The sequence below is a fragment of the Ursus americanus genome, chromosome 22 (assembly GCF_024610735.1).
Source record: "Ursus americanus isolate L20-20 chromosome 22, mUrsAme1.1.p, whole genome shotgun sequence".
Classification (NCBI taxonomy): Eukaryota; Metazoa; Chordata; class Mammalia; order Carnivora; family Ursidae; genus Ursus; species Ursus americanus.
In genome coordinates this window covers 10,083,825-10,098,912 of record NC_142148.1, presented here as the reverse complement: position 1 = coordinate 10,098,912, position 15,088 = coordinate 10,083,825, and the positions used below count along the sequence as shown (strand labels likewise).

Here is a 15,088-nt window from a genome sequence, read left to right as displayed (position 1 = left end):
ACGAGAAGGAATCCTGCAGTCTCACCGGGGCCACGCAGTACTTCCCCCCCAAACCGATGATGTACGTCCCCCCACCTCAGGTGGTTAACACGCGCCTCCGCCCCCTCTTTGGGGGTGCACTGGAGGTTCTGAGGTCCCTGGGCAAACGGCAGCATTGCCCCCACGAGGCCCCAGTGCAGACAATACTTTACCAGCCGAAAAACGTGGATGTCTTGGTTTCTGGTGACCAGATGTGCGTTCTTCGCCGTGCATGTAGCTGTCTCCAGCTTGTCCCCCGTCAGCATCCAAACCTGGAACCGCAGCAGAAAGGAGCTCCTCGTGGTCAGTGTTCAAGGCCAGCCTGCAGCTTGTGTCCGCTCAGTTTCCAAGAACATCAAGCTGAACTTCCTTTATTCCAAGCTACTCGCGGCTCGTGGTGTCCCCAGCACACCACAGGAACACCCCACTTCAAAGGCTGGCGCAACACTTCTAGAAAACCAATTGGCCACACGCTTCCACAAACATCATGAAGCTCGGCCTCCGACCTCACCACCCCCCTTCTGGAAATTTTTCTTAAAGCAATAAAAAATTTCAAAGAAGGGGATGGCAGAATGGGTGAGGGGTCCCTTGCATGTCCTACGGGAAACACTGATTTGTCACGCTGCATGCTGTCTTTCTATGTGGTGGGTTAAGCCAATGCTAAATGTGCCAAGTTCCTCTGCACCTCGTAACAGAGGATTCTGCGTTTCGCTGCCGTGGGCTCAAAGGGGCAGGTGACTTGCCCCGAAGTCACACAGCTAGCTCCTGTCCCGAACAGGCCCAGAATCCCAGTGTTCCAAGTCCAAACGGAATGTGCTTCCTGCCCCGCTAGTTTACCCACTAACCCTCTGTTCTCTCTGCCCCCAGCAAGGAAGGGCCCAGAGTCACTGCACAAAGGACAAGCCGGCAGTAGGGGACGAACAGGAAAGCAAACGGCAGTGGTTCCCAGAGCGTTCGCCATACCAGGCGCCCATCAAGTGCCGTCCACGTTCAGTGCATTTGACCCTCACGGTAACGTGATGAGGCAGGAAACAGCACTGAGAAGTCAAGCCGCTTGCCAAGGACTGCCAAAGCAGTCAGTGGAGAAACACAAACCCAGATTCAAACCCAGGCAGTGAAACAGCCAGGACGCAGGCACCGGGCCCTTCTGGGGGGCCCTGGCCTCTGGGCTTAACCCCGGTGGGTGTCAGCCTCTTCTCTCAACATCCCTTCTGGCCGGAAAATAAATTTTCTTTTAAGTGATCCCAGTTTGGTGCCAGTGTTCAGGGTTCACTGAAACACAGGGAAGAAGCTGGGAGACTCAAGTTCTAGAAAACCACGGAGGGGGCTGGGGTGGCTCAGTTGATGAAGCATCTGCCTTCAGCTCAGGTCATGATCCCAGGGTCCTGGGATCGAGTCCGTATGGGGCTCCCTGCTCAGCCTGGAGTCTGCTTCTCTCTCTACCTTTCCCCCTGCTCGTGCTCTCTCTCTCACTCTCTCTCTCGAATAAATATTTAAAAAAAAGAAAGAAAGAAAACAAACCATGGAAAGTCATCGGTGCAGCACGTGACTGGTGCCCCAGGTCAGGACGACAGGGGGACACTGCAGGCACGTGCCCAGACCTTAGCCCAGGGCCAGCAGCACACTTCCCACCTTGCTTGGCCTTGGTTGCCGCATCTGGGAAGGGGCTGAAGTAGAAATTTTCCAAGTTCCAACAGCTTCTGGCCTATGAAGGAGCTTATGCTCAGCCCTGCCTACAAACCCCCCTGACCCCTCACCCCTGCACTCCCTTCCCCCTCCCATCTGACCAGGGAAACCAGAAAGAGAAGTCCAGTCTATACTCTGGGACTAAAGCATCCCGCCTTTTGGAGAGAACAGCTTTGAGGAGAAGCTCAGGATGGAGCCAGAAGCGGAAACCAGAATTCCAAAACTTGGGAGAGAAGAGGTCTACGGAAGTTGCCAGTAACAAATCTAAGCACCACGGGGCGACAGAAGCAAGCCCTTTTTATTTTGGACTGTTTTTCCGAAAATGGGATCTTACTGACAACTTCCCTGCACTGAACTAGGCCTTTGGCCCGAAGATAAAGGACAGAATCTGGTTTACAGTGAACCACGCCCACATGCGAGGGAGCCCCCCATGGGCACGACTGTGGCTGGGGATCATCTACTACTGCGGCCCCCCTCGTGGGGGCCTGTGCCACGTACCGGCCCACAGACAGGATGGAGCGCTGCTTTGGGGAGGAGGCAGGCGGCAAGCACACCGCATCCAGGAGCTTCCGGCCAGCGAGGCTGCGCCTGCTTTGCTCAGGTCCTTTACCCGTAGCATGCTGCTCACACGCCCTCTGCTGGCCTCTCTGGATTAAACTTCTGTTTTTTTGTTTTTTTTTTTTTTTTGTGGCCCCAAACAGTGTACCCATGGCAGTTTGTTGGTACAGGCGGTCTGTCCACGGAGTGGCCACTCATTCACCCAGAACGACAGGCAGATGGCTGGCCGGCTGGTCACTCAACAAGAATGTGCCCAACACCCCCAGCCTTGCTGGAGGGATAAGGGGAGGCACATGGTCCCGCCTTCGTGGAGCCCAGTGCCGGGGAGACAGCGGTGAAAGCAAACACACAAGACGTCTTCCAGAAGCAGGGCGGGAGGGGCGGGAGGAAGGCAGTGGCCCATCAGAGACGGGGCCGTGGGTCGCTGTCCGTGCCCGCCTGGTTCCTCTATTCCCACCTCCTTCCCTGCCCCCGTCTAATCGCTACACTCCGCTGCGGGGACGTGAATGGCAGCTGCCGGGCTCCGGCAGCACCCCCGTACCTTGATGCCGGCGTTCCGCAGCGTCTCCAGGGTGGGCCTCACGTCCGCCTGCAGCTGGTCCTCCACCCCCGTCAGGCACAGCAGCTCCATCTCCATCTCTAGGCTCTCGATCACGGTGGCCACTTTGAGCGAGCGGTCATGCACGCTCAGCTTGGCCTGGACATAGCGGGCCTGCGACACGGGAGACACGGCTACTGCTTAGGGTGGGGAGGTGCCAGGCTGACAGGCATGGAGAGCGGCACACCAAGAGGGGGACCCCGAGGCATGGCTGGACCTCAAAGGGATGAACGGAGACTTCCAGCGTCCTTCCAAGTCCATGGGCCCAGGCCCTGCAGAGGCCCTGGTTCCACCCTTTTCTCTAGACTTATCTGCTGTGCAACTTCGAGCAAGTAGCTCAACGTATCTGAGCCTCAACTGTTCTCATCCATGAAGCAGCAGTAACAGCCCCAACCTCCCTGGGTTGCTGCAAGGACTGGTACAACTCAAGATCTCAAAAACAAACGGCAGGCTCTCCCACACACAGCACACGCTTTGTGACCAAGGACTCTGATTACTGGGTTTTCTGAAGACGAAGCCCCACCTCCAAAGACCACTGACCCAACCCTTCAGTGTAGCCACTTTATAGGGTTAGCAAAGACATGGAAGAAAATCAAAATCCCCTAATGGGTTGTTTCAAACACATGCCTTTAAACTTGAAAGGATGGTAGAATTTATCAGGGCTAGAATTCTTGCTAAATAAAACCTTACAAAGAACTCAAGCACAAGGAAGAGACAGACTCAGGCACAGCTACTCTGGGTGGAGCAGGACAAGGACCCCAGAAACCTGTCCCCATCCACACCTCTCTCCTTTTCGGTCATATGCCCATGCGTGCACTGGGCTTTGTGCCAGGCCTGGGGATACAAGGACCTTTCCTTCAAGAAACACACAATTTATGGACAATAAACACACAAGAGAACAATAAGCCAGACATATTTACGCTGGAACCCTTGGCCGTGAAAATCAGTGCTCTAGTTCAACTCTTTTTACAACGTAAAGAGATGAGGACTCCAAGGGGGTGATCCATTTCAGATTTTCCAGAGGGTATACCTTGCGTCAGTGACTATCCTAAGTATCGGGATGTAAGAGCAAACTAGACTGACGACGGTCTCTGCTCTGGAAAGATTTTATTCCAGGAAGGAGATATGAAGAAGAATATTAGATAGACACATAGAAACAAGGTCATCCTAGATGGGGATGAGCACAGTGAAGAAAGTTAAGCGGGTGATGGGTGGCGAGCAGTGAACTGGGGCTGCCTTAGATGGGGCATCTGGGAAGACTTCTCAGAGGCAGTGGCATTTGAGCAGAGACCCACAGGAAGCCAGGGAGCAGGCCACGGAGCTCTGTGTGGGAAGAGAGTTCCAGGCAGAGAGAAGAGCAAGTGCAAAGGCCCTGTGGCAGAAGTGAGTGTGGGGTGCTCAGAAAGGACCTCAAGCATGGCTACAGCAGAATAAGCGAGGGGGAGACGGGGAGGAGACATGACCAGAAAGGTAAGGGTAGGGCTGCAAAAAGTAACAGAACGGTCCCAGGACCACTTACTTCAAAGTCTTGATATTGCTCTTCTGCTAGAGACTTCTTCGCCACCACGAGCACCCGCAGACCTTCTCGGGCCATGTTTCCACACTGCAAAGCAGATCACAGTCAGTGGAGAGCCACACTAAGGGCTCTGTCTCCAAGCCCCGGACTCTCACTGAGGAGGACTGGACGCTACAGTGGACACAGGGGCACGGGGAAAGTGGCAAATCAGAATACGGTTTTCCCCTAAAGCAACCTTCCCTGAAGCAAAGCTTCTCAAGGGAGGCTGCCACATGGCAGCCCGCAGGACAAACGTGGCCTACGCATAGGTTTTCGTCCATGGGCACAGTATATGTTTCTTCTCTCCTTGCTGTGGCCAATTCTCCACATCACAAACTGGGATAGGCAGCCTGGGACGTGGCCCCCAGGGATCCCCACCCTCCTGGTACCTGCCTCCAGCCAAAAGCCACTGAGGAGCTGACTCCTGCACAGGACAGCTGAGTGAGCTTGGAAGACGGTCTTGCCCTACCTGAGCCTTCAGATGAGACCCCAGCCCCAAGCAAACCCTCAGGAGACCCTGAGCAGAGGACCCAGCTAAGCTGGCCCACAGCACCATGAGAAATACAAGCATGTTGTTCTAAGCTGCTAAGTCTGGGGGTGACTTGTTACATAGGCACAGGTAATGAGTACAGAGACCCGTCGCGCTTTGCCCTGCAAGGGGCAGCCTCCAGACATGCTTCTGCGGCCCCGTTGTGCCTCCCCACACCCCACTTACCTCTTCCTCCAGCCAGTCATTGTACTGCACGATGCCGGCCATGACAACATCCGCTCCCTTCATGTAAAATGTGATCTCTCCAGTTGATTCATCCTAGAGAGGGGGCCCGATGGAATGAATGCCCAAGAGGAACACCCACTTTCTGCTCCCGTGCCCACTTCCCAGGACAGATGGTGTACAAAGTGTACTTAGCGGACGCCAATGTTTTTTCACTTGGCCGAAGATGAAAAGCAAGAAGGAGGGGGCTCCTCACTTTGGGGCAAAGGCCACAAGAAAATAGAAGAAAACTCAAAGCATTTGGAAACGCATTAAATGATGAAAGCAAGATCAAAAGGATTTAAGAACGTTGTTTCTAGTCATTACTGTCCCAACAGGAATGGACTCCCACGCTGGAAGATCACCTTAAATTTATAGACGGGACTGCCAGGATTATCAAACCGTGGTCGACCTGGACAAGCGGGGAAGTAAGGTAATTATCTAGAGCAGGGTTCTCGACCTTGGCATCATTCACATATGGGCAGAATGTGGGGGCTGACCTGTGCACTGCAGGACCTTCTGCAGCGTCCCTGGGCTGTCCCCACCAGCTGCCAGCAGCACCCCCCTGGGGACAACCCAGATGTCTCCAGACATAAATAAACATCCCCTGGGGAGCGAACTGCCTTCAGGGAGAACTGCCAATCCTGGTAATTCCAGACCCCGATGTCTACTTGAGGACCTAGCTAGTGACCAGATTTTCTGGGGTGTAGGTAACACCACGGCCCAGGTGTCGAATGCTTAGACCCGACACCAGCTCTCGGCTGTGTGCACTTGGACATGCTTCTTCTTTCTCTAAACCTCAGTTTTCTCATCTGTAAAATAGCAATACTGACAACTCCTACCACACAGGCTATTGTGGCTTAAATGACGTCACCTACACAGAGCACACAGCCAAGGGCTGGACATACACACAGTGTCCACTCAATGTCATCAGTCCTGCTTGGGGGATGGTAACTCTATACGCCCCTCGAGATCAAGGCTTATTAGCCCAGCGGTTCTCAGTGGAGGGGATTTTGCATTTGCCGATATCTGGAGACCTTTTTGGTTGTCACAACTAGGGATTGTGGATGCTGCTGGCATCCAGTGGGTAGAGGCCAAGGATGCCGCGAAACATCCCACAGCATCCAGGACAACCACAGCCAAGAATCAGCCAGCCCCAGTGTCCACAGTGTCGAGGCTGAGAAATCCTGGCTTTGAGGAATGGTGGTCAAGTCCCTGGTTCTTATTCCTTGACATTCCTTCCTCGGCAACTCCCATCATGGGGAGCCTGGAGGCAGCAGAGATGGGCAAGGGAACGGAGCATGGCCATCACCACCTCCTGCTAACTCTGCCCCCCTCAGGAGCCCAGAATGGGTGCCTGTAAACTCGTTATTAACACGAAATAAACACCCAAAGCCAACTTTGTGGTCTAAGTTTCTTCCTTTAAAACAGCTTTCTCATACCCTCTAATCACTGACAATCTTCGAGAACGACATGCTTACTCATAAAAGCGCCCACCGGCCACCCCAAGAGGCACCTGCGTCTTCAAAGCAGAAGAGCTGCACGCTTCACCTTTGCCGCATAGGCGCCATCTATGCCTGCTTGCAACTCAGGCCAAAGGTAGCTGCGTGAAAGCATCCCAGGGCTTTCTTCCCTCTTCCCTTCACCCAAACGGCGCATAACGACACAGAGGTAGGAAATAGCTTCCCCCTCCCCAGCTTCCTCTCCTGCAGAGGGTGCTCAGGAGAGCTCGGACAGCTCGTCCAATATAAACACGGCATCAACCATCTCCTCCCGTTACTCATTTCCTCCCACCCAGTTCATCACAAGGTTACTCCGCTCTCATATTATGACAAGACTGCGCTGTACATTTGCAGAGAGCTGCTGGTTGTAATGCATTGTTTTGGGGCCTCATCTTTTTCCACTGTGGTCTGATTCTGGCCCCTGTTCAAAGGCCTCCTTTATGCAAACAATGACAGGGGTAGGATTTACAGCAACGACCCGCCTCCATCATTCCACGTGGGACGGGTTGCGGGGCAGGCAGTGGAACATCTGCACACAACAAAACCAAAGCAGGCCGCGCAGCCCTCCTTCAGAGAGACAAGCACACTAGCCCCAGGGAAGCCCTCAGAAGACAGAGATTCGCGCCAAGACCAGACTTCGCTGTGTGAGTGCAAGAAGTACCTGCCAAGGACCGTCCACGAGCTCACACGCATTTGGCGGGGGGGGGGGGGGGGGGGGGCTGATGAACCAAGTGAGAGCACAACCCCGTCAACAGTCATGAAACCAAGACGTCTTAGAGCTGAGCTAACCCTTCCTCCCATCGGGTAATTGGGCAGGTATCTTCAAATAACAGGATATCGGGGTGCATCAGAACTGAGCTGTTGGCCCTGGCACAATGAACACCTGGGGTGGATCATTCTCTGTCAGGAGGCTGTCCTGGCCTCCACCCACCAGATGATGGCAAGAGTACCACCCTGAGTTGTGATAACCAAAAATATCTCCCAACAGTCTCCAGTGTCCCCTGGAGGCAAAACGGCCTTCGTTAGAGGAGTTAAGGAGATTTCTACTGGAGTAGAGAACCTGCCCACAAGCCCTGGAGGCTGCTTTCCACCCATCAAAACCACAGACAGAGAGGCAGACAGGTCAGCAAACTAGAAAACTTAACAATAATAGACATTTCGTTAAAGACAGCCTAGCAAAGATGGCTGCTCACAGACTGACTTTCAGTAATGAGATGAAAAACGTTAAGTCTCCAAGAAAGGAATATCTAATTAAATAATGGTATATTTTTTTCAACCAAGCACCAGGCACACATGAAGATCATAAAAATCACCTTTTACTAATACGAGAAAATTTTCACCATATATACTGTTTGATGTGGGGAGGGTTTAGAAAGCCTGATGGGATATTTGATCCCAATTTCATAAAGATGTGTGTGGATGTTTACACTCATAATATGCGTAGAAAAAAAAAAAACCACAGGAAATTCTCTAAGAAAGGAAGAGGGACTCATTTTTGGGTGGTGAAAATAAAGATGATTAGAGCTTGAGCTCTTTCTCTACATATGTATTTGTTCTGAATGTCTCATGTTGGGTTGGTTTGTTTTTTAAAACCTTGGAAGGGTGGGGTGTGTTTTTAAAATAACAATCTGCCCATCCGACAAGTATCCCCCACTGGTCCTGCTGTGAGAAGACACGGGGCCGCAGCTCATGAAATATGACGCGTATCTGGGACCAAGAGCCCTTCACGCTAAAGGAAGGGTGGGGGTATTGCTCACGTATCCTAGAATGGCTGATATTGGTTGGGTATCTGAGGATGAGTCAGCCTTCAAATGACTTCAGCAGAGCCCATGGTCCTAGAACTTGAAAACATAAAAGCTGGAACAAAAGTAAATCCGTGGGAGATAATGACTCTGATTCACCAGGAAACACCCACCCACCTGATTTAAGCTGTTGCTTCCAGGCCACGGATGTTCTTGACATCAGATGTGTGCTCGAGATACGGTTTAGAAGCCATGGGTCAGGCCAGGTATGGGCCCGTGGGGAAAGCAGCAGCAGCGTGGGAGAAAAAGCTCCCTTCCCACCAAAAGTTGCCAAGGATATGCGTCCTGTTGAGTCTGAAGGCACCTACTGGCCATCCGGGACATAAAAATCCCTTAAAAATGTGTCATTGTCAAAGCACATTCATGCTGGGTGATCAGGACAGCAGCTCACGAAGCTGTTTCTTCTACACGGACGGGAGGCAGCTTCTTCAACGGCTCCCAAGGACCCCCACCCCCTGGCATTCATGCCCTTGTGAGACCCACTCCCACTGAGTGGGGGGGGGATGGACCCGGTGACATGCTTCTGGTTAGCGACACAGAAGTGAAGGAATGGAAGGCCAGTTCTGAGATCAGGTTACAAAGACTGTGTCTGCCCTCTTGCTCACAAGCTTACTTGTCCACTCTGACGAAGCCCGCTGACAAGGGAGCTGACCTACAGAGAAGCCCGGGGAGCCAAGAATGAGGGTGGCCTCCCCCCAAAACAGAGAAGAACTGAAGCCCTCAGTCCAACAAGCGCAAGGAGCTGAGTCCTGCCAACAACCCTGATTTTATCTGCAAGTGGATCCTGCCCCAGTTGAACCCTGGATGTCAGCAGCCTGCAAGATACCACGGGCCGCAGGACCCAGAGAAGCTGCACCCAGATTCTTGGCCCAGAGACCCCGTGAGATTCTACCTTCTATTGCTTGAAGGCCCTAAGTGTGGGATAATCTACTCTCCGGCAATGTGTGATACACCACCCTCACATCACTATGGGTGCCCTAGGAGCTTTTCGACGCCCCACTCACTGCACCCGAACTCTCAGGTCCTAGTGGTTAAAGAGCATGGACTTGGGGGCCACATCACCTGGGGTCCAGTCCCAGCTCCACCATTCTGTGAACTTGCGGAGACCGCTTAGCCTCTCTACACCTCAACTTTCTCCTCTGTCAAATGCCAATCACAATGGCACCTACCTTGTTGGCTTACGGTAAGAATTAATGAGTTTATGCAAATCATTTAGAACAGCGTCTGGCACACAATAAGCATCATTAAGTGTTACCTATCAACACGTTACTGCTGTTCCTCAGCTTCTAGTACTAGGACCTCTGCTACTACTAAGTACCCTGATCACGAACTACTCGCACTACTGTTAAAGATTTATTACCGCAGAATCCCCAGCTCTTTGCTCTTTATTCATAAAACACTTGGGTAGATCAGGGTGGAAGGGAGCCTCATTTCTTTTAATTTTTTAATTTATTTTAAATTCAATGCCTCATTTCTTTTAAAAACAAAACAAAAAAGATGAGTCATAGTCCACAGGTGCCCAAGCTCTGAGCAGTGTTTTCTCCCATCAAGCCAAATGATGTGAAAAACCTTTATGAATGCCAAGGAACCAACCCAACACCAGAACAGGTCCAGATGGGACAAAGTCATCTGCATTTTTAAAGCTCCCTGGGTAATTCCGATCATCAGCCAGGTGTAAGAGTCACAAAACACAGTGGTGTGTGGAACACGGGTTCCCAGGCTTCCCAGAATGGAAAGTGTGGTTCTTTGAGTAAAAGAGCAAATGGTATAATAAGACAAGTGACAAAATTTTAAAAATCTGACACTCAAAGAATGGTGAGGATGTGAAGGAGCGGTGGGACCAAGATTAGTGCAAGCATTTCGGGGAAAAAGTTGGTGATCTCCGGTAGAGGTGAAGATGTATATATTGCCAACCCAGCAACCCGGCCTCTGGACAACTCCACAGAGAGACATTAGCATTACGTATAATGGAGACCAGGATAGACAAGGACATGCATGGCAGTGCTGTTTCTAAGGGCAAAAAAAATGGCAACTATCTAAAGTGTATCAACAGGGAACTCCGGTAAACTGAAGGAAGAGAGGTATATTCGTACAGTGTAACGCTCTAACATGGCTAAAATTAACCACGTAGGATTAAGTGTATGAACATAAAGGTCTCTTTAATGTTAAGAACATGAAATGAGATGATGAGACAATGCCACATATACAAAGAATAAAAATATGCAAAACCATAATATACATTATTTATACCCAAACGTATCTGATAATAGTACCTTAAAATTCCTTAAAAATTATGAACTTCCTGTAGGAATGGAAAGGAGGCACATCCAGCAGGGGGCAGATGGGCCTTCAACTGAATGCACAGTGTTTTATTTCTTTAAAAAAAAGAAAATTTAAACTACAATACCTACAAAAACAGGGATGAATCTTACAAATATAAATTTGAGCAAAGGAACTCAAACACGAAAATCTACTGCATGATTTCTTTTATATAAGGAGAAAATCTCAAAAAGAGATTAATCAGTGGTAGAAACTGGGAGAGTGGCTCTACCCCTGTGGGGAGAGGGATGTAGGTGACCAGGAAGGAGCACAAGGGAGCTGCTGGGGTAACCAAGGTTGGGATTCTGATCCTTGCTCTGGATGCTGGTCACGTGGGTGTGCTAACCGTGTAAAACACTTGAGCTGCACACTTCGGATGTCTGCACTGTTCTCTGTGGATGCTGTATTTCAAGAAAAGTTTCAAAATATATGAAAACAAAAGTTGAAAAAATATGACAAAATGATGGTGCCGAATGAGCACTGTATTTTTTCCCAATAACTTCTGTGATTGTACAAATGAGAAAACATTTAAAATATTGAGTTACAACAAGGGGGCCAAGACTACAAGAGTCTCTCCAACAAATGGTCCTGGGACAGCTGTATATACACATGGAAAAGAATGAAGTTGAACCCCTACTTCACACCATATACAAAAATTAACCCGAAATGCATCAATGACTTAAAGAGCTAACACTACAAAATTCTTAATATAGGAATAAATTTTCATGACCTTAGATTTAACGATAAATTCTTAGATATGACACCTCAGTCAAGAGCAACAAAAGAAAAAGTAGATAAATTGGCCTTCCTCAAAATTAGTGACTTCTGTGAATCAAAGGTATTTTATCAAGAAAGTGAAAAGACAACGTAGAGAATAAAAGAAAATATTTGCATATCATCTCTCAGATGATACCCAGACTATACAAGGAACTCTTACAAATGAACAACAAAAAGACAACCAACCAACTTAAAAGGTGGGCAAAGGAGTTGAATACACGTTTCTCCACGGAAGATATGAAATTGGCCAACAGGCACACAAAGATATTCAACATCATCAGTCATGAAGTCAACACAAATCACAACCACAATGAAATACCACTTCCCAACCATGAAAATGGCCACGAAATGTTGGTGAAGATGTGGAAAAACTGGAACCTTCCTACATTGCCAGTGGGAATGTAAAACGGTGTGCCATTACAGAAAACCATTTGAAGGTTCCTCATAAAGTTAAAAGATGGAATTATCTAGCAAGTGGGTAATGGACCCAGCATGACCCAGCAGTTCCATTCCTAGGTCTACACCCAAAAGAATTGAAAACGGGTGTTCAAATCCTTGTACGTGAGTGCTCACAGCAGCATTATTGACCACAGCCAAAAGGGGGAAACAACCCAAATGTCTATGAACAGATGAACGGATAAGCCATTACTCAGCCATACAAAGGCCTGGAGCTCTGATTGGTGCCGCAACTTGGATGAACCCTGATGACGTTACGCTGAATGAAAGAAGTCAGACACGAAAGGTCACATATAGAGTTCCAGTTACATGAAGTATCCAGAACCAGTAAATTCCTAGAGACCGAAAGCAGACTGGTGATTCCAGGAACTAGAATGAAGGAGGAATGGGGAGTCACTATTTAATGGGTATGAGCGTTCCTTTCGGGGGTGATGGAAACGTTTTGAAACTTGACTGAAGGGGGAGTTGTGGGGGCCTGGGCAGCTCAGTCACTTAAGCGTCTGACTCTTGATTTCGGCTCAAGTCATGATTGCAGGGTCATGAGATCTAGCCCCGCACTGGGCTCCACGCTGGGTGAGGAGCCTGCTTAAAATTCTCTCTCCCTCCTTCCCTCTTCCCTCTTCCGATCCCCCCCCGGCACATGCGTGCTCTTAAAAAAAAAAAAAGCGGTGGGTGCAGCACACCGTGAACGTACTACATGCCACTGCATTCTACACTTTAAAATGGTTCACCTATGTGAGTCTCACCTCAGCAGATACGTGTTTCAACAGAAGCGTATGCAGTGGGGACTGTATTGCTACCCAGAAGTGCCCAGTCCACACGCATTAGACCTTTCCCTCTAGAACGAGGCTAACCAGAAACGGACCAGCCACCCGAGGTCTTGTCCCGTTGATGGACGAGTAACCTTTCTGTTGGGGCAATTCCCTTCTCTCGTTAGTGTGGACAACAGACATCACAGCAAAGAGGGTAAGAAAGGGTTAAGAAAGAATGTTGAGCTTCAGGGACCCACAAAGGAGACGTGAGTTTTTAATCATTTCAAGTCCCGGAGAAGGAAACTCACCCTCACGATGACGCCCATGCGCTTGCTTTCGTAGGTGAAAGGGAAGATCTGTAAGATGGTGAAGTTCAGGATCTGGTCGCCAGGGGTCCTCAGCTGCATGGAAGACTGGTCTCGGCCCACCAGGGTTAAGCCCACGCTTTCGGTCCACTGTACCAGGGCCACCTAAACGTGACATAGGGTCAAAGGTCAGATATACCGCCAGGGTCCCGGGTCAGAGGTCAAGCAAATGAACGCCAAGGTGGAAGGGGTTGCAGCGACCGGCAAAGCGCAAGCTGGCAGTGTCCCTGGGGAAGGCTGGGCGTGCCAGTGACAGCACTGGTTCCTCCGGGCCTGCAGGCGCTGCCACCCGCCCCGCCACCCTCCACGCGGTACAACTCACCTTCTCTCCCAGGCCCCAAAGCAGGCTGCATGCCAGAGCCGAGGCAGAGAGAGCGCATAGGATCGAGAGTGACCCCTTCTGGAGGATTCGCACCAGGCCCACAGCAGTATGAGGAAAGGAGGGCGCGATGCAGGGTAGCACTCCACCTTCACACTCTCCTCCAAGCCTGGGGACCACACAGCAGACAGCCCCCCACCCAGAGAATCAAACCCCCCCCCCCAGAAGGCAGTACCGCTGACGGTGAGATCAGATGAGGAAACGCACTGGGTGAAGTTAGTAATTCAGCTGCACGAGATGGGCAGTGGTGTGGCCAGGCCAGGCAGGCACCTGGGTTTACTGGCGCCCAAGCCCACCCACCACATACTGCCCTTTCCTGGAGGCATGGCTTCTGTCCCCTCCGGGAACCTTCTGGCAGCCTCAGTGAGGCTTCCTTCACTTCAGGTCAAAGGTAGGGGGGCTGCAAACTCCAAGGTAGGGGCCAGACTGGTTGTGCAAGAGAGTGAAGAGGGCTGGGGGGGGGGGACATGGCAAGGGGAGCCCACGTCCCATCCACAGGGCGGTGACCCCCTGTCGCACTGAAGGAGGAGGCTGCCCCAGGGGAATGCAGCCCAGGATAGCCAGAGCTTCCAGCTTCTCAAGAAAAACCAGAAATCTGGACCTGTCCCTGAGATCTCCTTGTAGATTAAACAATTAATGTGCATGTTTTAAAAGCCTGTGGGGGGGGTGCGTCCACAGATGAATCTGGCTGAGGTCTCTGGGAAGAGAAGGAAATACGAGTGGAAAAGGGAAGCAAAGGTGGGGACAGAGAGGGGAGCTGGGGAGGGGTGGGACAGCAGCAAGTCCCCACCCCCGCTGGCCCTTCCCCCCACTGACCCCGAAGGAGACACAAGTAAGTGTGAAGAGCCCACGGTGCGCCCGACGGACACGGTCTACATGACAGGGGCAGCCTGCTTGCTCATCTGTCCGCTGAGCTAAGAAGGACCAACTCCACCTGACGGATGCAGAAACTGAGACTCAGAGGGGCAAGCGTGGCAGCTGCTCTCGGCTGCCAGCAGCGACAGGCTGACATGGGATCTCATTCCGGGTCTAACTGACCCAAGTGGAAAGCCCTGGGGAAACTGCCAATCCCAGGTCATCCGGGTGCCCGGCCACAGAGCCCGGCCACAGAGCACACGTGCACCGCCGCATCTGCAGGGGGAGACTGGCCGCAGTCCGGCCTCCACCCCTGACATCCCCCAACACGCTGTCACTGGTAGAAAGTTTGCAGGACGTGCGGCAGGCAGAATAATGGCCCCCAAAGATGCCCACATCCCAATCCCTGGACATGTTACCTTACAGGGCAAAATGGGCTTGGCAGGGGGTGATGAAGATTAGGGACCTGGCAATGGGAGAGACTGTCCTGGATCATCCAGGTGGACCCAATGGAATAACAGGAGTCTTCAAAGGCAGAACGTTCCCGGCTATGGCCAGGGAGAGAACTGCGGGCAATGAGACGGTGTTGGTTTGGAAGATGGAGGAAGGGACATAAACCAAGGAGCAGGGGCAGCTTCTAGGAGCTGGGAAAGGCAAGGCAACGGGTCACCCCTGGAGCCTCCGGGAGGAACACGGGCCGCCTGCCAACTCCCTG

General features: G+C 51.3%; 1 protein-coding gene across 2 annotated transcripts in view; it reads right to left on the bottom strand.

Moving 5' to 3' along the window:
* ATP9A (ATPase phospholipid transporting 9A) overlaps window positions 1-15,088 on the bottom strand; it is a 126,536-nt gene that overhangs the window by 17,935 nt on the left and 93,513 nt on the right. For both annotated transcript variants that reach the window (XM_045808454.2, XM_045808456.2), the window contains exons 15-19: window positions 13,083-13,244; window positions 5,131-5,223; window positions 4,380-4,463; window positions 2,804-2,974; window positions 192-290 (exon numbers count right to left, since the gene is read on the bottom strand). In XM_045808454.2, coding sequence (XP_045664410.2) covers window positions 192-290; window positions 2,804-2,974; window positions 4,380-4,463; window positions 5,131-5,223; window positions 13,083-13,244 — 609 coding nt within the window. The remainder of the gene's footprint in view (window positions 1-191; window positions 291-2,803; window positions 2,975-4,379; window positions 4,464-5,130; window positions 5,224-13,082; window positions 13,245-15,088) is intronic.